The sequence below is a fragment of the Pteropus medius genome, unplaced genomic scaffold, assembly GCF_902729225.1.
Source record: "Pteropus medius unplaced genomic scaffold, Ma_sr-lr_union100, whole genome shotgun sequence".
In the NCBI taxonomy this organism is placed as follows: Eukaryota; Metazoa; Chordata; class Mammalia; order Chiroptera; family Pteropodidae; genus Pteropus; species Pteropus medius.
Window position 1 is genome coordinate 6,850,999 of NW_024356336.1, and position 24,548 is coordinate 6,875,546.

Below are 24,548 nucleotides of genomic sequence, written 5' to 3' on the forward strand. Positions count from 1 at the left end.
AACTCCCTCCACGCATCCGCTCCCCAGCACCGCCTTCGCCACCGCGCGCCCGGATGTGAGGTGGCCGTGGCGGTGCCGGATGGAAAAGAGAAACATCGCTGCGCGCTCCTCGGGCGCCGGCCTCTGCGTGCGCTCGGCGGCGGGGAGGCGGAGGCGGGCTGGAGGTGGCAGCAGAGGGTAGGAGGCCGGGCGGGGGGTGGCGGAAGCCCTTCCTGGTGCGCGCAGGCGGTCGTCGTGGGCAGCCCCGGGGAGGACGCGGCGTTCCCACGCGCGCTTTGGGGCGGGGCGCAACGGGGCGGGCGGTGCTTGGAGCCCGCGACCCTGCCAGGCTGCTTTCTTGGGAAGGAGGTGGCATGTACTAAGTGGGCCGGGGTCCGCGGCTTGGCGCGATCTGGGAGTACGTGGACCCGTGTGTTTGCACGGTTCGCGCCCGCAAAGAACTCTGGGGCTTAAGCACTGCGAGTCTTAAGTTTGGCGAACCTCGGGCCTTTGAGCCTTCCGGGTGTGGGCTTGAACCTCAGCTTTTTTACTAGCGTTGTAATCTTGGGCAAAGCTCTGACTTCTCTGTGTTTAGCTCTTAACCTTTCTAAAATGGCCTGTTTATATAAATTTGAGTAAATGAGATCACGCGTTGTTGCATTACTAGGCAAAGTTGCCACGATTGCTTTTGATTGAGCTAAGGGCGACAAATTTATAAAATGTTCTTTACTGCTCATAATCTGAAGTCTGCATAGGAAGGGGAAGTGCGAATGTGTTTGGGTGAAAATGAGATGGCGAATGTCAAGCGCTTAGTACTCAGTGCCGAGACTCTGGCTGAGGTGACACAAATGCAAATTTTCCCCTACTTAGCAATGTGAGTAACTGTTGTGCGGGGGAGGAGCGTTCAGGAAAGGTTTGACCGAGATCACCTGTGTGAGCCTGCTCTGCAGGATCATCAGGACCCTATTTCTGCCCAGTGGGACCGCCTAAGGTTTGTGTTAAATGATACATAGGCATGGAGGGAATGGTAATTTTTCTCGCTAAATGGTATCGAAAGTCTCCTTTGAAGGGGTCTACTTTCTTTTAGCTTCACTTTCTTCACTTATGAAATCAGGATATTGGACTGCGAGTGACCTGTTTTCTTCCTATGAGTCTTGGCAACAGAAAACAATTATGAAAACGTTTTTCTTTTCCTCTGTAATACTGAATAAAAAGTGTTTCTTACAAACTTTGCAGGCAAGAGGCAGAGGGAAACACTTGCAAATTGGTGCAGTTTGCATCCCAGCCCTACCGCATCCTACAGGCTGTGGAGAATTAGGCCATTTATTCTTAGCTTTGATTTTGTCATCTGTAGAATTGGTAAGAAGCCATTTACAGGGCTGTTGTCAAGATTAAATGGGGAAGAGTGAGTAAAAAGCCTTATTCAAGTTTCATAAAGCTGTTTATGAAGCCTTTCATAAAGTCTATACAGAGACACATTGTAAGTGAGCGAACAATGATTGTTTTTATTTTTAAAAACCAAATTGCTTTTGGAATCCAGGTTCTTCCTAATGCTGGAGAAATGGTCTAACCCCCTTGCCATTATGCAGTAGTGGAGAAGGCCCATTTGAAGTTCTTAATTCCTAATCTTTGACATGTATTAAACCTGAGCAAGTCATTTCACTTTTCTGGACTAGTTTACTCACGTGTCAAAAAAGGATAGCAGTATCGACTTTTTAAGCTTGTGGAAATTAGACATAACATATTAAAAACACTGTTTTGGTTATCTATTGCTGTGTAACGTATCACCCTGAAACTCAGTGGCTTAACTCAACATTTATTTTGCACCCAAATCTGCAATTTGGGCTGGTTTTAACTAGCATAGGTCATCTCTGTTCCTTGCAGCATCAACTGAAGCAGTGGAAGGGTAGGGGCTAGGATCATCTAATGTCGTCTCAAATGTTTGGTGGTTGATGGTGGCTTTTGGCTGGGACACTTACACATTGCCTTTGTAGCCTGAGCTTCCTTACAACATGGTGGCTGGATTCTGAGGGCAAGTATCCAGAGAGAACAAGAGTCAGCTGATGACTCTCAAGATCATTCTGTTCTTTAGATAGGAGTCACTAAGACTGGCCTATATTCAAGAGGTGAGGACTTAGACTACACCTTTACATGGGAGGAGTGTTAAAAAAAATTTGAGCATATTTTAAGATTACTACAAGACACATGAAAATCTGGTCAAAGGAATTTACTGTCTTGATATTGGCTTGGCCTGGAGCTAATTTCCTGGGCCTATCCTAGTTAGAATATATACTTTTCCACCAGGTTCTTCTTTAATGTTTTGTAGAACCTTGGTCTCACTTTTCACCTCTGTCTCAATTCGTCCTTGTGATAGAAGACAATTATTACCTAGGAATAAAAGTAATAGTTTACTAAATGAGGCCATGTAAAAGTTAGATGCTTGCAAATACTTGTTTCATTGTAGCTTTTGAATGTTATTTTCCTTGGCAGGAATGATAATTTGTAATTCTAAATGCCCTTTTTTGCAACTAATTTCCAATATCTGTGGGAAATCCCTTGAAAGAGAAATGATTTATTCCACTTGGTTACTAAATATTCCTAGGATCTTGATTAATATTCCTAGGATCACATTGTTGGTTCAAAGTTTGACCTAAAGGGACTCAAAGATTCAGTGAGTTGGGGAAATTAGCAGTCCGAGAACACTGGAGAAGCAAATGAAAATATTAGAAACCTGGAAAATATGAGAGCAGCCTCAAGTCAGAAAGTTGGGATTACACCTCAACTGTCCTTCATTTCTCTAAAAGGTCTTTTTCCTACTCAGTTTTTTTTTTTTTGTTTTTGCTCTTAAGGTAATTCTTAGTTCCAAGAAAATAGGATATGAACAGTCTTACAGTTATGCCATCATGCACTCGGGTTAAAGACTATTAAAAAAAAGACTACTAAAGGACTTGCGGAAGACCATACAGCTAATTATTTGCAGAGCCTAGACCTGGCACTCTACATGTTTGATTTTATGAATGGGAAGTACTTAAAACAGCTTGACATGTAAGTGCTGCTGCCTTAGCTATTATATACTGTTATGTTCTAATCTTTACTGACAGGGCTATTTTCATTATAACTCAAATAGCCCTTTCAGCCCTTTCTAAATTAGTCAAAGCTTATAGTGGTAAATGCATGTGACAAAGCACCAGCAAATCATCTAGAAAGCATACTTGCTTATTATTTTGGATATGTCTTAATTTATATAAAGTTCTTATAAGAAAGACTGATTTCACAATAAGTAAATATTACAGTGTTAACTAGGAGTTTGAAATTCACTAAATTATTTAAAACTACTTGGCCATATATCTTCAGATAAGAGGCGTCCTTAAAAGATTGTTCCGCTAAAGTGGAATTTCTCCTTTTAAACACTTTCAAATTACAAAAATTAACATACATAGCAAAATATAGCAAAAATGAAAGTTATCTGTGATTTTCTTCCCGAGACACCCAAAAAGTTATTTTTCATTTTTTAACGCGAAATCTTTCAAGCATTTACATGCATAATGCTAGCCTTTCCTTTCTCCACCAAACATGTCATATGCTTTCAAATGATGTTTTAAAAAGCACAGGAGAAAAGCATATAAAAATGTCTCACCTACCGTCCTCCATCTCTATTTTTGAGATGATCAGTGTGGACCCAAATTTAAAAATTTAAGTATTTATTAACTAGAACTTGTTAATTGCAGTTTTAAAGGAAGGGTTAAGAGAAGAGATCAGCCTGGGATAATTTTAACTCGGGGTCTGCGAAACCATACGCCCTCACCCCCGCCAGTCCAGATTGACAGCCTCCTGGTCTACGCATGCGCACGCCCTACTCTCTGCGGGCGGGCTCGTACTCCCCGAGAATCATGGAGAGGCTTACGCAGGAACTGGAGGTAGGGGAAGGATTCTTCGGCCCGGCCTCCAGACGGGTACCTAGTGCTTGCCCTGCGAAGCGTAACTCAAGGATCCGCTTCGAAGCATCTCTCACGCCACTTGTCTTAAGGGCAGTAGTAGGAAACTGAGCTCAAAAGCTAGCGGGCCAAGGAGGCAGAGAGCCCTCCGTAAGGTAGCTCAGAGGGTGCGTTTATCCACCCCGCTCCCGCCTAACTCGTATTCCCGGCGCTCTACCGCTGCCACAGGGAGGCGTGTCACCTTCCGGACTGAGGCTGCGCGAACTCTTGGGTCCCTGGAGGGGCGTCCCTTACGCACGCCGCATCGCCGTGGAGAAGTGGGCGGGGTCGGCGCGAGACTGCGGGCTGAGGCGCGGGAAGCGCTTAGACGGCTCTGGCCGCGCGGGCCTTACTAGTCTGCTTAGCGTACCTCCGCTCCCGCAGAGACTTCCCTGAGGCGCGAGTCCAGAGGGCTTGGCGTCCCCAGGTACAAGGCCCAGTCGGACCATACCCAGCTTCTCAGCGGCTCGGCCTCTTCGGTTAGGAGCCCAGCGGCGAGCGCATGCCCCTCCAAACTGGGATGGGTGGCTTTCCTGTGAGAGTCTCGGGTTGGGTGAGGAGTGGAGGAGATTTGAAAAGAGCGCGCAGGACTGCTCTCCTCGCCCAGCGCGGCGCTGGCATCTTGTTTGCCGGGTGTTGCTTCTCGTCAGCGTCTTGTGGTGGGGTCCGGGGACACAGCATCCTCTGGTGCGGCTAGTGTGCCGCAGGCGGGTACCGATGCCCGCGTCCGTGCAAGGCTCTTTGGCATGCGCGAATCCGAATTGGGGGTTTATGGATTCTTACTGTGTAGCACCGCGAGGGGCTTGTGTATACAGACCTTAGGGGCCCCATGTGAGCCGGGAGGGGCCAGCTGGGAAAACACTGTGAAACCTCCTCCTCATTAGTGCATCGTTTTTATTTGCTGGGAGACCGTTCAGATTTCTTGTTAACCTCTGTGTAGGTGTATAGTAAATATTTGTTGAATGAAAATGATGTTAGGGACCTGAGAACCAGTCCCAGGTGGTAGACGTAGCTGGTGACCGTGTTTGGGTGGTTGTATTAAAAAACAGGTAATTAGTGAAAAGTTCTTAGTATCATACATGGCACAGAGTACCTACTACATAAATGTCATTTTGAATATAATCTCTGCGTTTTAGATTGCATGCCATGAAAGCATGAGGCTTGGAGGTGTCAGGGAAGGCTTTCTGGAAGTAGTTGAAACTTATTCTGGGGTTTAAGATTAATTTAGGTATTGTATTTCCTTGCTTTAGTAGAATCATTCATTTATGTTAGAAACTGAAAAATACTTTAAGAACCTTCTTTAAGATACTTTACAATTATGTTTTTCAAATTAACATCCATAATTTAAAAAACTAATGTTAAAAGCTTATAGAAAATGTCCCCCTTGTCTACGGCCATGCCACCCTGAACAAGCCTGATCCCCTCTGATCTGGGAATCTAAGCAGGGTTGAGCCTGGTTAGTACTTGGATGGGAGACCACCTAGGAAGATCAGATGCTGGAGGCATAAAAAATAAGAGATTGTAAGCTGACAAGGTCCTTGAAATCTGTGAGACCACCTAGGAAGACCAGGTGCTGGAGGCATAAAAATAAAGATTACCTGAAATCTGAGGTCAACAAAGGGTTGCCTCGTCTAAAAAAAAAAAAAAAATAGCCCCCACGCTCCATTTCTACGTTCTATTCTTCTAGCTGTTTCTCCTGATGTCATTTATAAATTGAAAGTAAATATCCTTATGGGTGATATTTCTTTCACCTGTGTTTCACCTGTGATTTGTTAGTTTTACACATTAAGTGTTGACTGTTCCATGGGAGACGATTAGTTCATGGTCTTACATTATTATGGGGTTCTGTGGTAATTTGTTAGTGTTTATATTACATACAAATAGTTACAGCTCAACCAAGTGAAGTACTGAAACCCTTGTACATGCCATCATTTTTATGAGAATTAATAATTGTCATTTGCCTAATATTCCATGCACAGATCACTAATTTTTTTTTTCTGAATGCTTTAACGTTTCTCATATGGCTAGCTCATTTTTTGCATACTCTTAAAACTGTCAGATTGATCTTTTTCTTGGAGACCTTCCTCTGCTCTAATCTGATCTGGTGACTCTGTGCCTCCTGTACTTCGTTTTAATCCAGGGACTTCTTTTCACGTCTGTCCTGGGATTTGCTTTTTTTTTTTGCTAATCATTTGTGTTGGATTTGCTGTTGGCCGGATTCCCTTTAATTTTTTTCCTTATTTGCTTCCTTGGCTTTTGAAGCACATTCTCCTGAAGTTACTACTATTACTACTACTACTTGCTTTTCTTTTTTTAACAGCTTTATTGAGATATAATTCACATTATCATACAATTCTCCCATTTAAAGTGTTCAATTCAATTTTTAGTGTATTCACATAGTTATGCAACCATCACCAAAATCAATTTTAGAACTTTTTCATCACCCAAAGAGAATGTTCGTACTCAGCTGTTAGTAGTTGCTACTCATTTCCTTTCATTCCTCAGCCCTTGGCAACCACGAGTTTACTTTTTGACTCTATAGATTTGCTTGTTCTAGACATTTCATATAAACTGAATCATGCAATGTGATTGGCTTCTTTCACTTAGCATAAAGTTTTCAAGGATCATCCATGTTTTAGCATGTAATAGTACCACATTTTTTTTTATGGATGAATAATATCGTTCGGGTAGACGACATTCTGTTTATCAATCCAGGAGTTGGTGGACATTTGGGCTTTCGCTTTTTGACTATTAAAAATAATGAACATTTCATGTACAAGTTTTTGTAGAGACATTTTCAGTTCTCTTGGATATACTAGGAGTGGAATTGCTGGATCAAATGGTAACCGTCTTTTTGAGGAACTGCCAGACTTATTCAAAATGGCTGCACCATTTTACATTACCACCGGCATCGTATGAGGGTTTCAGTTTCTCTGTAGTCTCACCAACCTGTCTTTCTGATTATAGCCATCCTAATGGTGGTTTGGTTTGCATTTCCCTCATGGCTAATGATGTTGAGCATCTTGTGATGTCCTCTATGGAGAAATGTCTGTTAACATCCTTTGTCCATTTTTAGATTGGTTATTTGTCTTTTTATTATTGAGTTGTAGGAATTTTTATTTTTTATTTTTATTTATTATTTTTATTATTTTTTAATGTCTACAGCATCTGTGTGTAGACATTATTTCTAGGTGGTCTCCCATCCAAGTACTAACCAGGCCCGACCCTGCTTAGCTTCCGAGATCAGACGAGATTGGGCACCTTCAGGGTGGCATGGCCGTAGACTAGGAATTTTTAAAATATAATCTAGATATAAGGCCCTTAGCAGATTTGCAAATATTTTCTCCCATTCCTTGATAGAATCTTTGAGTCACAAGTGTTTTTAATTTTGACAGTATCCAATTTTTGCTGTAACTTCTTAAGGGCTGTTTTATGCTTTTTATTCTTGCTTGTTGGAAAAAGTGTTTTATCTACCCTGATATTTGGCCTTAGTGCAGGACCTCTCATCTGAGGATTTGCATTCTTTAGTTTTGAGAAATTTTCTTTTCTTTTTCTTTCTTTCTTTCTTTTTTTTTTTTTTGATAATTTCTTCCTCTTTCATATCTCTTTTTCTGGAATTCCTACTAGTTGTATATCTGACCCCCTGGATTGAGCCTCTGATTTTCTAACCTTTTCTTTAGTTTTATTTCCTTCTGTCATTCCTTCCCCTCCCCACTTCCTATTTCTGGGACATTTCTTCACCTTTGTCAGCAGCCTTCAACTATTTTGGATTTCCTGTTTCTTGTTATTCTTTAACCTAATGTTCTTATTTTATTCTTTGGGTATATAATATGTTCTTTTATCTCTTTGAGGATATTAGTTATAGGGTTTTCTTTTTTCCTGTTCCTCACGTTGTCTTTGTTTCTTCCAGAATTATTTCCTCCAACATTAAGGAAAATTACAAACATATAATATGTACCCAACACCCAGTTTTAAAAACTATCAGTTCATGGACTATCTTGTTTCATCTGTACCTCTCTGTCCCCACTGGATTATTTTTGTTTTTTATTTTGAAATAATTTCTTTTAAAAAAATAATTTCAAATTTACAGAAAAGTTGTAAGAATGAAACAGAATCCTCATACCTTAATCCACATTTACTACTTTTTAATTTTTTTGCTCCCCCTTAAAAATTATTTGTTCCATGATGGTTCCAAAGTGGGGGTTTTCCAGCTCTACAACTTCCTCCACGTTCTTAAGTGGGTCTTCTGCGTAAGGATGAGTCCTCCCTCCTCTCCCCTTTATGTCTCTCTGTTCTTTTCTTTATTATCAGCCTGGAATCGCGAATTCCCATTTCATTTAATGTGTTATAATTTATTACTGTCCTTAATTATTTTGGTGCTCAAATTTCTCATTTTACCTGTAAAATTTTCTGTGTATTCTGTAAAAGATAAGGTGTCCTTTAAAAGAACACTAATACCACTATAACAAAGAATGGTAATTTTTTTAGATTTTAAAAGTTTATTTTCATATTAAAAAAATTGTGCATCCAATAATTAAAACCATTTTGATAACAACAAAATATATGTGTATATATGTATATATCCATGTATGTATATATGTGCATTTAACAGCCTGCAGGATACCTTAGATGTCCCTGTTGTCCCACCCAGTCTGCCTTCACTAACATGCAAGTTATTTTCTTTCTCTGCCAGCCAGACAGGCAGATGGGAGAGGCAGATGTGGCCTTTGTTGTCAGTAGTTCTTTGATGTGAAAGGGGGCAGCACAGTCATTTAAGCTTGATCCAACCTCTATGCATCTCACAAAGGTTAAACAGAAGAAAATAAGTCAATGCTTGTGGAATGTACAGTGCATATTCGCAATGCGTGCCTCATTGCGATTCACCTGCTTCCTTCTGTTCAATTGTTTCTTTTGAAGGCAGTGGATTTTTCTCTTGCGTTTCTGTTTTCTTCGACTTATCAAATTTCTTAATCTCAGCCATATTGGGTTTGTCAGACATGGTTGTAGAGGAAGTAGAGCAAGGCACGTGAACTAGTGAGTCCAATCTGCCTCAGTGGTGGTTGTGAAGTTAATAATTTTTTAATAACATTAAACCATTTTTAAGTTAAAATTTTCCTGTTCATTTCATGGTTTTTGTTTGACAGTTCATTTGTAGTTTGTTAAAATCAAGATCCAAAATCAAAGTTTATACATTATATTTGGTTAATATGCATCTTAAGTCTCTTAATGTGTAAGTTTTCCCCTCTTTCATGTTGTAGTTTATTTATTGAAGGAATTAGGTCATTTGTTCTATAACATTCCCACATCATCGATTTTGCTGATTGCAAAGTCATTTTATTTGTCTCATGTGTTTTTTTGTAAGTTGATACTTAGTTCTAGATGAGGCTTGTTAATATTTAGATTCAAGTTTTTGGCAGGAATCACAGGTGATGGTACTTCCTTTGATTCCTTTGTTTCGGTCTCTTTCTTGTTAGAGGTCATTTCCAAATGTCTTATGATTCTAGGCTGTCCATTCATGCTTACGTATCAGCACCTGAGAAATTTGTTGGACCCTCCATGTCTGAGCAGGTGTAGGTTTGTGAGCTGCTCTGTAGGGGCAAGCTTGCCTCTTCATTGGAGAAGGTAGGGCACAGATGTCAGAATCTGAAGGTCTGTTAATTCTTAGCTTCTTCTGAGAAGACTTCCATTCCCCTGACTGGGACCTCCCAGTTTAGCTGCCAGAATTTTGGAAGCAGGATGTAGGGAGGAAGCTGTAAACCTGCCTGGCCATGTTGGGGAGGAGACCAGGGGCCCCAAATGCTCACCATGCAGGCTTTCATTCAGTCCTCACATTTGGGCCTATGGCTTCAATTCTTGGAGCCTTTTCTTGTTCTTTCTAATTCTGAGCTCTTCTGGAATTCTGTTGGCCTGCTTCTCTTTGGTATCTCTGTTGGTTTTTACTTCCTCAAATCTATTAGGTCAGTTAATTTTCTTCTTTCCAAAATTGTTGCAAAATTTGTAGAAATCTTTCACTTTCTATGATTGCTTCTCCCATCTCTTGTATACCCTTTATTGTTTACTGTTATCTTAGGAGGGAAATCTGTATGTTTGTTTAACTGGGAGTCAACACCTGATATTCTTTCTTTTTGGAGGGCTATCTTTTATATTTGGTTATCATTATGTGTACTCCAACTCAGAAGCAAGTTCATATTCATATTCTTACTGAGATCAAACCTATGTCCCAGTCTTTCCAGTATTTATATTATCACTTGTCAGATTCCAGACATTGTTTTAGATGCTGAAGATATAGTGATGAGAAAGTCAGATATGGCTTCTGTTTTCATGGGATTTATACACAAGTGGAAAAAGCAGATATGTACAAGTAATTAGAATGTTGGCATAGAGTATATAACAAAAAGGAGTCTTTCACTGAAGATAATATCCTATAGAATCATTATAACAAGACATCAACCCATGTCTTATTATAATGACCCATTTATTAAGGCAGTATTTATCCAAAAATCCCTATTTGAATCATCCTTCAATTAAATTTATTTACGGAAATAGTCACTAATGGTGACCTTTGTCCCTTGGAGTGTAATGCCAGAAAGACTAGTATGTAGGTTTGATCTCAGAACTATTTGTTTTGCATGGATAAACTCTTTTGTAGCTAATTCCTTGTCTGATTGTCAGTGAAATGTGTGACTTTGATTATAAGAGTGAACTTGATTATAAAGAGTGATTTCATTTTTTTAGAATGAATGTCTCATTAAGAATATATCACAGTTCCCCAACACAGGACATGTTCACCCAGTTAGCTTTGCTCCACCATGAACTTACTCCTTTGTTTTATTGCTTGTATTAATTTCCAAAGGCTACTGTAACAAAATACCACAAAATTGGGTGGCTTAAAACAACAGAAATTTATTGTCTCACATTTCTGGAGGCTAGAAGTCTGAAATCAATATGTCGACAGGGCCATCCTCTTTCTGAAAGCTCTGGAGGAGGATCTGGTCCATGCCTTTCACTTAGCTTCTGGTGTTGCCCACAGTCCTTGGTGTTCCTTGGCTTGTGGACACATCACTCCAATCTTTGCTTTCATTATTACATACTGTTTTTGTGTCTCTACATGCCATTCTCCTCTCTGTGTATATCTGTCCCTGTGTCTCTTCTCTTTTTATAAAGATGTCAGTCATATTGGATTAAGGGCTCACCCTATTCCAGTATGACCTCATCGTAACTTACATCTTAATTACATGTGCAAAGACTGTTTCCAAATAAGGTCATATTCACAACGTATCTTTTTGGGGAATACAATTTAACTCATAGCATTGCTATTCTTTGCAATAATGAACATTATTGGTAGGAATTATCACCAAATGAAAATGAAAATTGTACACAGTACTGTACTACTGATCAAAAACTGCCCAAAGAGTCTTATAGGTAACATTGACAACCATAAAAATTAATCTGGGAAATTTTTGGCATCTATTGGTGTTCTTATGAAGGGAAGTTGAAGGTCTTAGAACGTCACCTGGACAGGAAGAATGAGCCAGTCATAACTTTTTGAGTGTAGTTCACTCTCCTCTCAATTTCCTTTCTTAGAAAATAACTTCTTAAAAATGCAATTAATTTTAGATCAAAGACTTTCTATGTTCATCTAGTGTTGAATTAAGAAGGAGAGGCAGGAGACCAGGAGCTGGCATGCAGCTTTTCAAAAATGTGGCTTCTAATTTACTCTTTCTTTTATTCCCTTTTTCTTATAGTTAGAAGGGGGAAGATAAAAGACTTTGATTCTTCATGAAGAATCTGCTCACTAAGAAGTGTATATCAAGCCACTGGTTGAATGTCCATCAAAAGATTAAGCAGAGATTAAGTGGAGAATGGAGAGGAAAGTCGACTCCAGGTGAGTGATGTGGCTTGACAAAAAAAGATAACTGTAATTATGGCCCATATAAAAATCTGTAAACATTTTGAGTGTGAAAATAATAAAAAATGCAATTTTTCCTAAATCATGAGTGGTGAGATAGGAAGTTTGGATAAGGATTTTCTGTTGTTGATATTTAGATTTCTCATCTAGAGTATAATACATATTTCATACCTAATGTTACAGTCAAAGATCATTTTGCATGTGTGGAAATATCATTAAAATTTTGATTTTGAGCAGGAATGAGGATGATTTTTCTGAGGTTAGAAGTTACAACATTAAGGCTGGCTGGCTACTGTATCTTTCTTCTACTTTTAATCATGGTTGCTTTCAACTTGCATTAGGGTTCTTTTGATTCCAGATAACAGAATCTAATTCTGTCTAGCCTAGGCAAAGGGAAGGAATTTACAAGACAGACCGCAGTTTACTAATAAACCTCAGACTCAGGCGTGGGTATGTGACTCTCAGCTGGCCAGTCAAGTGTATCTCACTGCCCTAGACACAGTGATTGGTTCAGGGATGGGCATTTGACCACATAGGGCTAATCAGAGGCTTTTCTCTAAAGCTGAGACAGCCATTTAAAGAGAGAGGCCTATCTAATGCAAAGGTTGCTATGACAGCGGTTGCAGTCTCCACTATGCAGAGGCAACAGGAAGCCTGTGTTGTAGGAGGTAAGCAGGTCAGCACACTCAAGAGAAGCAGCAGGACCTAATAATATTGAGACACATGTTCTAGTCCTTGAGGCTGTAGTTCAGAATTATTTCAAAGTACATAAGCTAGGGAATTATCTTTGTGTTGGATATCTTCAGTTTTATCTCTCCAGATCTAACCTCCACTTGTTGGCATCCAGGCTTCCTGTTGGTTTTGGCTAAAGAGGAGCCCTGGCAGGAGGTAAGGAGAGAAGAGTGAGAGGCCAGACTATTAATTCTCTTGGCTCCTTCCTTGAAAGATACTTGGTTGGCCATGTCCCTCCACTGAAGTTCACAGTACTTTATAAGGCAGCACATTCTGTATGACTTTCCTTCTGGATTCTGGTAATTATTCCTTCCTCTTATCCCTTTGGGCCTAGAAGTTAGACTAGTTTAGCTTCTACTAGCTTCAGGTTCCTGCACTGGCCCTTGTGGTTCATTTACACCCACAGCTTCGTAAATACGCTGTCTTCAAATTATGCTGTTTTAGTATGCCACCTGTTTTCTTTGGGACTCTTGGGGGTTTTATCATGACTGGATTTTGTCAAATGGTTTTTCTGTATCTATTGAAATCATCATATAGTTTTTGTCCTTTCTTCCATTAATAGGGTGTATTGCATTAATTGATTTTCAGATGTTAAACTAGCCTTGCATTCCAGTATAAAATCCCACTTGGTCATGGTGTTTGTTATATGGTTTTTATATATTAGATTTGGTTTGCTAATATTTTTTGAGGATTTTTGTGTTTATAGTCATAAGGGATATTAGTCTGTATTTTGTGTGTGTGTGCGAGAGAGAGGCAGAGACAGACCTTTGCCTTTGATATATGAGCGTGATACTGGCCTCAAATAATGAATTTTGAAGTGTTCTTCTATTTTCTGGAAGAGTTTATAGAGTATTGATATCATTTATTTTTGAAATGTTTGATAGAATTCATCAGTAAAGCCATCTTGACCTGTGCTTTTCTTTGTAGGAAAAATTTTAAATTACTAATTCATTTTCTTTACTTGTTATAGCTCTATTCAGAATTTCTATTCTCAAGTCAATTTTAATAATTTGTTTTTCTGGACATTGTTCATTTCATCTAAGTCATCTAATTTGTTGGATGCTTAGCTCATTGACTTTCAATCTTATTTCCTTTGAAACCCATGCATCTAATGCATTTTTCTCTAACCACAGCTATCGTTGCATTCCGTATATTGATATGTAGTGTATTTGTTATCATTTGAACATATTCGCTAATTTTTATTATGATTTTTTTGACTTGTTTTTAGAAATGTTTCTTGATTTCCAAATATATGAAGATTTTCTAATTACCTTTAGATTTTTGATTTCTGTTTAATTACAGTGTGATCAAAGAACTTACTGTGTATGATTTCAGGCATTTGAAAAATTTTGAAACTTGCTTATGGCCCAGTGCATGATCATGTTAGTTTTTTAATTGGACAGTTTATTTCTACATATCCTTTCTTTTTTTATAATATTTTTTCATTGATAAATACAACACAAGTATAGAAAACAGCATAAAAATGTACATCTTGGTGAATTATTATAAGGCAAACACCTCTGTAACCACCACTCATAAAAAAAGATAGAACTTTGTCAGCCATTCCAGAGCCTCCTTCCAAATGTACCTGTCCATACTCCAGAGAGTAACTGTTATCTTGATTTGAATGGTAGTTACTTTCTTACTTTTCTTTGTAGTTTTATCATCCAGCTGTGCATTCCTAAACACTTTAGTTTTGCTTGTGCAGTTTTAAACTTTTTCAAATTATAGGCTGTTTTTATGTATAATTTTCCATATTTTTCAAATTTTCTAAAATGGTCCTATGTTGCCTTTTAAAAGATAGCTTTTTTGAGATACAGTTCACATGCTATACATTTCACTTATTTAAAGTGTACAATTCCATGGGTTTTATAATATTCACTGAAGTTTTTTTTGTGGCAAAATATACATAACAAATTTACCATTTGAACCATTTTTAAGTGTACGATTCAGTAGCATTAATATATTCACAATGTTGTGCTACTTACCATCTGTACCTAAAACTTTTTCAGCATCCCAAACATAAACTCTATATCCATTAAACGATAACTCCTCATCTTCCCCTGGAAACCACCATTCTACTTTCTGTTCTTATGAATATGACTATTCTAGGCATCGTATGTAAGTAGAATCATAGAATATTTGGCCTTTTATGTCTGGCCTATTTCACTTAGCATAATGTCTTAAAGGTTGATCCATGTTGTAGCATGTATCAGAATTCCTTCATTTTTATAGCTATATAATATTCCATTGTATGGCTATACCACATTTTGTTTATCCATTATCAGTTAATGGATACCTGGGTCATTTCCACCTGTTGACTATTGTGAATAATGCTCTTACCTCACTTTCTATAGTTATATACTTCTGCCCTACAAATGTGTTCAAGCTTGACTTCTATTTCTTTAAACATAGTTAACTTAGTTGTTTTAAGATATACATCCCTTAGTAAGAGTATTTGGGAACTCTATTCTGCTCAATTTTGCTGTGAACCTAAAACTGCTTTAAAAATAAAATCTATTAATTAAAAATATGTATATACATATGCATACACGTACACATATATGCTTGTTTCAGTACAGATATTCTGAAGCAAAAGATCTAGAATGCGATCAGAGCATCTAGGTTTTTAACAAATTCCCTAGGTAATTCTAATATAAATCAGTCTGAGATCTTACTAGACTACTTGGAGTTCCTTCACTTCTCCATGAACTTTTCTTCTACACTGAGTATTTCTACCCAACTCCTTCCAATTCTCTTTTTGCACCCTAATTCCTGGCTGATTTCTACTCATATTTCCAAACTCAACTCTAATATCATCTCTGGGAAGCCTCTTCTGACCACTATTCAACCCAGTATAGATTAAGTACCTATTGTGTACATTCCCACAACACCCTTTCATTGCATTTAATAGTAGGTATTCTCATTGTTTGTCATCTCCACAGACTATAGGCACTTTTGGATGAACATTTTCAAATTCTGTCTTTCTCCTCACTTTCATTTTTCTGTATATCTTGGTTAATCATACTCTTCCTTTGACATTAAAAAAATAATGTGTTCTGATGTTCTTAATTAAGCCAGGATCCTCCCCTGTTCTTCATGATATTTTGGCTTACTGATACTATGTTTTAAAAATGTCTTCTGTTTTATCCATTTTATATTTCTTTAGTCCTGTCCTTTCTATCCTTCTGCCCTAATTCAGCAGATGTTTTATGAGTACCTACTATGTGCCTGGCAGTGTATTAGAGGCTGAGTATATATTAGCAAATATAAATTGTCTCTGTTGTCATGAAGCTTACAGATAGGTTAAGGGAAACGACGCGTAGGTAAACAAACATAGTTTCAGTCTGATCTCTTCCTTCAGGTGTTGATTTTGTTAGAATAACTTAGATTTCTGGGGCTACCTGATTTAACACCAGTGTTGATATCTTTATGGTGTTTAAACATCCAGAGCTATAAAAATAGTTCCTTTGTTACTTATGGGGAGGAGCCCAGAGAGACTGGTGAATGGAGAGGGCAGTGACAAGGATGACTTTAGGCTTGGGCTTCCAGGTCTGTTGAGTGCAGACTACGTGTCTGGTTATATAGCAGGGCTTCAAATGGGTACTGTCCCAGCATACCTTCTATCAATGTGCTGTTTCATGGGCTTTTTAACCTTTTTATTTTAAAGGGCCTCTTTTTATTTTAAAGTGGCAAAATATCATTATGGATTTATGGATTCCTATTTTATTCAGTGGATTTTCATCTATTGTCCCAGTGGGATGAAAGCCTTATTTATTTTCAAAAAATTTTGTTAACCTTTTATTTTGAAATAATTTCAAACAAAGTTGCAAGAATATGACAAAGAACTATATACCTCACTTCTCCTAGATTCTACTGTTAACATTTTACCTCATTTGTCTATCTTTCTCTCTCTCAGCATTTTCATGTCATTTGCAGGCATGTGCAGAGGGGTAAAAAATTTTTGTCACCTAGTGCACGTGTTCCCAGCTGAGATGAAACAAGGCAGTGAGTGCTCTGTCTTCCTGTTTCAGCTCTCATACTGTAAACAAGTGTCATTTTTGCAGTTTATGTAGTGCCATATTTTCACAGTTTTGTGCATTTTGTTGACGATTTTGCTGTTTAAAATGGCCCTCATGCACAGTGCTGAACTGCTGTCTAGTGCTCCTAAACTCAAGAAGGCTGTGATGTATCTTATGGAGAAAGTATGTTAGGTAAACTTTGTTCAGGCATGAGTTATAATGCTGTTGGCTGTGAGTTCAGTGTTAATGAATTATATATATTAACATGTGTATTATGTAATGAACTAATATGTATTAAATAAGATGTCTATTTTTTTTAAGATGTCTTTAAACAGAAGTACACATGAAACAAGGTTGTGTATTGATTGGTTGATGGAAATATTTTTGAAAGTTCATGGGAACCTAACCTCTATAGAGACATAATAGATATATTCACTAATTCAGTGTTTATTTGACTTTATAGAACATAATTACTGCAAATAATGAGAATCAGTTATATCTATATCTCTATAGATAGAGGTATATATGCCTGTATATCTGTATCTATATTTTTGCCCTGAACCTTTTGAGAGTAAGTTGAGGCCAGTTGTCCCAAAAATGTTATTTACAGCAAAAAGAAAACAATAAAATATAAGAAAAACTTCCCTTTTTATTCCTATCCTTTCTGATCCAGGATCACATATTGCATTTTGTCATTTTTCTCTCCTTTAATTTGGAACTCTTTCTCAGTCCTTCCTTATCTCTCATGACCTAAACAGTTTTGAGGAGTTCAGACCACTTAACCTTATACAAATATTTCTCAGTTTGGGTTTGTTCAATGTTTCTTCACAGTTAAATTCAGGTTATGCATTTTTGGCAGGAATATCATAGAAGTGTTGCTATGTTCTTCTCATTGCATCAATATCAGGAGACACATTATGTTGATTTGGTCCCATTACCATTGATGTTAACTTTTATCACTTGGTTAAGATGTTGTCTGCCAGACTTCTCCACTATAAAGTAATGAATAAGTATTTTGTGGTGAGATACTTTTTGAAACCACATTAATATTGTGTTCCTTATCAAAGTAGCACCCACTTGTTTTTGCATCATTAATGACTCTTGTCTGAATCAGTTAATACTATGATGGTTCCTAAATGATACTTTTCTAATTCTCTCATTCCTTCTGAATTTGTTAGTTGGCATTCTACTGTAAAGTAGAGCTTTCCATTCTCCTGTGTGTATTTATTCATTTATTTATATCAGTATGGATTTATGGGTTCCTATTTTATTCAGTGGATTTTCATCTATTGTCCCAGAGTTGACCAGTGGGAGCCCTTCCAGGCCAGCTCCTGTGTCTCCCCGCCCTGCCCTTGGTATCTATTTTTTATTTATTTTTATTTTCTATTATTTTTTATTGAGATATAATAGACATATAACATTAGCTTCAAGTGTACAACGTGATGATTCAATGTTTGTTTATAGTGAAATGATTACCAAATAAGTCTAGTTAACATAGTCTATTACATTAGTCTACTTAACATAGTCACACAATAAGTCGTTTTATATATATATATATACATATGTGTGTGTGTGTATATGTATTTTTTTTGCTGATTCATTGATTTTATGTTTTTAAATTTTTTTACATTTTAAATTTTAATTAGTTCAAGTATACTGTACATTGTTTAGACATCTATATAGTTAGTAAAATGATCCCCCCAATTGCTCCCTCCCTCCCCTGACCCTCAACCTAGCCAATGTATTAATGGTAATTGCATTCCTTATGGTAATTGCGTTCCTTATGCTGTGCTTCCCATCCCCATGACCATCTGTCAGCTACTAATTTGTACTTCTTTAACCCTTCACCCCATTCTCCCAGCCCCTCACACCCCTCTCCCCTCTATCCCTCGCCAATTGTCCACTATATTTGTGTCTGTTTTTGATTAGTTTGTTCTTTTTATTCCTTAAATTCTGCATATAAGTGAAATCATATAGTGTTTATCTTTCTCTATCTGACTTAAATACCTTCTAGGTTCATCACAGCGATATCTTTTTCCATTCCCTTCCTTTTCATATGTGGGGGTCTTGTTTTCTTATCCTTTCAGCCACTCCATCTCTTGACTGGAGCACTTAATTCTTTTCCATTTAAGGTACTTATTGATAGGAATGTAGTTGTTACCATTCTTTATTCCTGTTTTTCATACATGTTTTTTCTTCTTAAAGAAGTCCCTCCAAAATTTCCTGTAATTCTGGCTTGGCGGTGACAAATTCCTTTAGCTTGTTTTTGTCTGGGAAGCTCTTTATCTGTCCTTCAACTCTAAATGATAGCTTTGCTGGATAAATTATTCTTGGTTGTAGATCCTGGGTCTTCATCCTTTCAAATATTTTTTGCCAAGCCCTTCTGTCCTACATAGTTTCTCTTGAGAAATCAGCTGCCAGTCATATGGGTGTTCCCTTATATATAATTATTTTTTTTTCTCTTGCAGCTTTTAAAATTCTTTCTTTGTATTTGACCTTTGGCGTTTTAATTATGATGTGTTTTGGTGTGGGCCTCTTTGGATTCCTGATTTTTGGAATTTTCTGAGCTTCCTGGGGTCTTATGTCCATTTCCTTCACCGGTCTTATTAGTGTGGATTTGTGAAGTAGGTGTCCAGTGGCACAGTCCAGAGAGGGGTTCAACTGCAGGCCAAATTTAGCCCAAGCCTCTACCCCTCCGGGGCCACCTATCAAGATTCAACAAGCAATCCACAGATGCTGTGTTTATAGTTGCCTCAAAAGGCCTAGCCAGAAACTGAGGCTGCTTCCAGTGTGAGTCTAAGCGCTGCTCAGCATGAAACACTTGACTTACTGAGGATATACCTGGATGTGGCTTGGGTGGGACTGGAGTTGGGGGAGACGGGGTTTCAAGGAATCCTCTAGGCTGAGCTACCTCTATTATCCAGTTTGATGATGTCACAGCTATGGCGGTGCTGTGTTGGCACACTGGTAGGGGGAAGGACTCAACAGGGAACAATGGATACCACTGGCATTTCTGTACAGAACAAGGCTCACCTCGGCCCTCACTCTGATAATATCTCCCTGTAAGTCCCTCATGCCCCCTGTGCGCAGCTGAATGAGCACTGGCACTCAGAGCGAGCAGGTCCGTCACCGCAAAAATCCGCTTGCGGACCCGGCCCTTTTAAGAGGCATCTGCTAGTGCCACACCCTCCATCTCATTCAGCCGCTTGGGACCGGTAGCCCCGCATCCTCTCCCCATCCTACCTTCTGCCATTGCAGGGCGATTTCTTGGATTTCTCTGTAGTTGTATGGCTTATTCATCTAGATCCCAGGTGATTTTTCCTTGCTGCTGCTCCCTGTGTTGTGGCCTGTATAGAATAGACCAAACCAAGTATGCTCTCAAAGGCTGTTTATTAGCCGGTGGCTGTCCTATACAAAGGAGCAGCCCCGAAATGCCAAGATACAAGGTTTTTAAGCCCTAAATCCCATTCTTCATTCTATCTTAAACACAAAGGTCTATTTTTCTCCTATTCACTACCTGTCAACCCATAGGTCGAGGTGTGCAAGCGGGGAGTACAGAAGCAGAAAGCTCGTTGTTAGAATGTTATGTTCCTATGGGTGATCGCCTATGTTCCCATGGGCAATAGCCAGTATTCTTATGGGCGATGGCCAAACAGTAATTTTCAGCTTATATACAATTGATTATTTTTCATGCCATGCAAGCAAGCGGGGTTACACAGGCTAAAATTGGCAGTTAGCGTATGAGCTCAATGTTACAAGTTTCATGATTAACAGAATGCAGTTAGGGGTTCCAGAAACTAGGCCTAAGGTATAGACTTCCTTTGTCCAGTTTCAGGTTTTAATTATCTTTTAACCTTTTCACATTTCGGCAGGCTGTCACACTTGTTTCCATCACAACTTTGATTTGGTCACCAGAGGGATGAACAGAGGCTCTATCATCTACACCATATATTTCTCCTCCTCGCTCCTGTGTCCTTTTGACATACTCTCATCATTCTTTGAATGCTTCTTTATTTTCTGACCCAAAAAGATATTCCAGGCTTCTCTTGTATTTTTCTTGTTCCGGACCTGAAATTTAGCCATATCTCCAAGGAGCTCTGGTTTCGTTTAGTAGGGAATGGTACTTTACAATAAACAAGATTTAAGTCCTAGGTATGGTCATTGCTAATGGGATGTCATTGTTTCTAGGTATTTCCTGCAGGCAGAGCTCTGCTATACATTTTTTTTTTAAATCATGATTCATCCTAGTAATGTTTCTAAAATGGAATTAAAAGTAAAAAAATTACTGTTTAGTAAAAGTATGTGGTTTCATATTGATATAAAAGTCACATTACCTAAAAATCATTCCTAACTGTTTTTATATAAAGGAATCTTTCTAATTTATTGATTACCCTTAAAATGACACATTAAAATGTTAGGACTAATGAATCCAGGTACCCTCTTGCTCTGTAATTTCTGCCTAGAGCCATCTCAGCAGTACCTACCTCCTGAAGCTGGCAGGTATTTCTATCAGAGATTGGGCTGCTTATTGTCCTTGAAGCATAGTTATTATCAGTCTGTCTTAATGAGCTTATCTAATTTAGCTTGTATGTTAAAAGGTATTTGCATCACATGCAGGGATAATTTGATTCTGTCCTTTTCCCCTTATTCCTCAAATTTAAGATCTTTTAGAGATGGTGCCGTTAAGAAACTTTATTCTCCAAAGATGCTGTCCAACAAGAAGTCTTCTGCCGTCTCTGGGATCCGGAGTGAGGTACCTCGTGCCCGTCATCCAGTGCAGTACCATGCCTCACATGCTTGGACTCAAAGGGGTCGGTTAAGAGAACTGCGCATCAGGTGAGCTTACAAGTGGTCACCTACCTGCAGTGACTTTTCCATTCTCCCTTTTTGGTTAAAAGGAGGGGATGATTCTTATTCTCCTTTCTCAATTAGTTGGATACCTTGATGCCTGCTCCTCATGGTGGAATGTTCAGAAGAAAAGAATGGTTAGGACCCTGCAGACATAAAATCTGTCACTGAGTGTTCTTTTCATTCACATTCTCTAGTTATACCCCACAATTGTAAGCTATAAAGAGTCTTCCAGAAAAAGTCTAAACATAGTTCAAGAAAAATGATTATTTTCTTTTAATTAGGTCTGAAGACATCCATTTATGCATTCAGTAAAATTTATCATGTGCCTGCTAAGCCAGGTGTTGTGCTAGATGCTGAGCAAAGTGAATAAGATATTCCTGGTCCATGACCTCATGAAAGCTTAAAATCAGGTAGGCTTGACAGACTGTTAAACAAGCCACAACAACAAAGTATGGTAAGTATAGTAAAAGGAGAGGATGTGGTACCACAGGCCCATGTGGCAAGGATGGCCACGCCCGAGTAGCCAGCTGTGCCTTGCTAGGGGAAGTGGAGTTTAAGTGGAATCCTGAAGGATAATGTAAGAATAAGAAAGGATGAGAGGAAGAAGAGCGTTCCTAGCCAAACCTAGAGAGTAACTGGCCAAGATAAGCAACTTTTTTTGTGTGTGTTCCAAGACTATGCTAAGTTCTGGGGATACTGTAAGACATGGTTCCTGCTCTCGGGGGCTCACAGTGCAGAGGGAACAGCAGGCACCCTGCAAGGCAGTGACTGTGATTTGGTGTCATGATGTTACACTAAGGGTTGGAACAGTGTGGTTGAGAGTACAAAGCTACTCTGTTTGGTTTGGGGAACGTCCAGCAGGGCGTCACATAGGAGCAAGTATTAAAGATGATTCTAGATGGATAAGTGGGCATTTGCCAGGTGTTTTAGGCAGGAAGAATAGTACAAACAAAAGCATTACTATGTACTTTCTTTTCCCCAACTCTGAAGCCTTCCTTGACAAAATACTTGATATTGAAAATATTTAAAAAAATATTTTAATCTGCTTGATTTTAACTTTTTATGTCTGTCACATTTTATGCTCTGTGATGCAAAATTAGCTATGATTCACCTTTTGACTTATACTAGCATCTCTCCCCCTGGGACCTTAAAGTTTTCCTCTCCTTTCCAGAAAACTGATGACATAAGCCAAATGAAGTTTTAAAATGTGTATATCCTTTCTTCTTTCAGATGTGTGGCCAGAAAGTTCTTGTATTTGTGGATTCAAAAGACTTTTGGAAGAGTATTTCCCTCTAAAGCCAGGTAGTGATTAGCTCAGAACACTAAACTTCTGAGTTGGTTCTGGGTTTTTGTTCTTTATTAAGCCTTTATATAACCTTTATTATGACATGTTTAACATTCCTCCCCAACCCCTCTCCCTGCCTCCAGTAGCATATAATATAATGGTAATTTAACATATATTAGTTTGAATAAGTGCATGAAGGAATCATAAGTAAACCAGGACAATTAAGACCCTCTGGGAAAAAAAGTATTTGCCCAGAAGAAGTAAATGAGCTCTTTCAGGTAAGTGGCAAGATGGTCAAATTGACTTGATCCTAGGGCAGAACTTGGGGGAAAGTTGACATTGGTAAAAGAAATGAAATTTTAGTCAAGATAAAGTCCCTCTGCCATAGCTTCACCTGGTATAAGCTGCCACTGTTGCCTCCAGTTTTGGTAAAGTTTTAGTTGCAGTGCCCAGAGTAGACTGCAAGGGGGAGCCATGGGACTTAGGGACATTGTGCAGGAGGTAGTGGGGATGGAGAGAAGGGGCCCAGTGTAGGGTATGTTTCAGAGGGAGAACTGGCAACCACTGAGAATGTAAGCATATTTAAAAAAAAATGTTATTTGTTCTTACTACCTTCCCTCTCCCCTTACTACAACCTTTCCTGTTTCATTTTTCTGAGTCTGGCCTTCCTAGTCTAGAACATTTCCCAAGGTTTCTTGATTCAAGGTCTTTCAAGCAAATTTGACCTTTGTGTGTTTTCTGAAATCTTTTCCTAATCTACCTTGTAGGGGGCCTTCTTGTTCCCATCTTCTTTGTGTGTCTTTACCATTTAAGATCCCAATGTGGCAACGCCCATTCTACCTGCAGATGTTAGGCATAGTTCACCTCTGCTTTTCCCTTCTTCTCCTGTACCTTAGCCCTGTCCTTCGTTACTGCTTTGGTAGCTCTTCAGTGCCTTCAAATAATTTTTTCTTGTCCTGCTTTTCTTGTCCTCAGTGGAAGAATTGATCTGAATTACCTAGTTTGCCATTATTGGAAGTCTCTTGTTTTTGTTTTGTTTTTTTATTCTGTTGAGCATTTTATATAATTTTCCCCTTAACTTAGAAGTTATACTTGTATTCTTCTTTTACTGACTGCCCTAAAGAATATATATAGTAGTCCCTTAATCTGCAGTTTAGCTTTTTGCAGTGTCAGTTACCAGTGGTCAATTGCGGTATTAAAATATTAAATGGAAAATTCCAGAAATAAACAATTTATAAGTTTTAAATTGCACTTTCTGAGTAGTGTGATAAAATCTCGCACCGTCCCACTCTGTCCTGCCCAGGACATGAATCATCCCTTTGTCTAGAGTATCTATGCTACCTGCCCTGTTAGTCATTTAGTAGCTATGTCAGATATCAGATCACTTGGGATATCACGGTGCTTGTGTTCAAGTAACCCTTATTTTACTTAATAATGGTCCCAAAGTGCAAGAGTAGTGATGCTGGCAATTCAGATATGCCAAAGAGAAGCTGTAAAGTGCTTCCTTTAAGTGAAAAGGTAAAAGTCCTTGACTTAATAAGGAGAGAAAAAAATTGTATGCTGAGGTTAAACAGTGAGAAAAACATCTTCATGATATCGTGAAGAAGGAAGAAGAGAGAACACATTCAAATAATTTTTATACCAGTATATTGTTATAATTGTTCTATTATTGTTGTTAATATCTTACTCTGCCTAACTTATAAATTAAACTTTATCGTAGGTATGTATGTATAAGAAAAAAACATACATAGGGCTCAGGACTATGCGATTTAGGCATCCACTGGAGGTTTTAAAAA

General features: G+C 38.6%; 1 protein-coding gene and 2 pseudogenes across 1 annotated transcript in view; 2 read left to right on the forward strand and 1 right to left on the reverse strand.

Moving 5' to 3' along the window:
• The first annotated feature begins 5,339 nt into the window (after nt 1-5,339).
• Nucleotides 5,340-5,458, forward strand: LOC120602076 (uncharacterized; annotated as a pseudogene).
• Nucleotides 5,459-7,109: 1,651 nt separating this feature from the next.
• Nucleotides 7,110-7,238, reverse strand: LOC120602034 (uncharacterized; annotated as a pseudogene).
• A 4,461-nt stretch (nt 7,239-11,699) lies between these two features.
• SFI1 (SFI1 centrin binding protein) overlaps nt 11,700-24,548 on the forward strand; it is a 66,587-nt gene continuing 53,738 nt past the window's right edge. The window contains 4 exon segments of the mRNA XM_039862036.1: nt 11,700-11,795; nt 11,798-11,838; nt 21,279-21,452; nt 22,698-22,769. Coding sequence (XP_039717970.1) covers nt 11,733-11,795; nt 11,798-11,838; nt 21,279-21,452; nt 22,698-22,769 — 350 coding nt within the window. The 5' untranslated portion in view covers nt 11,700-11,732.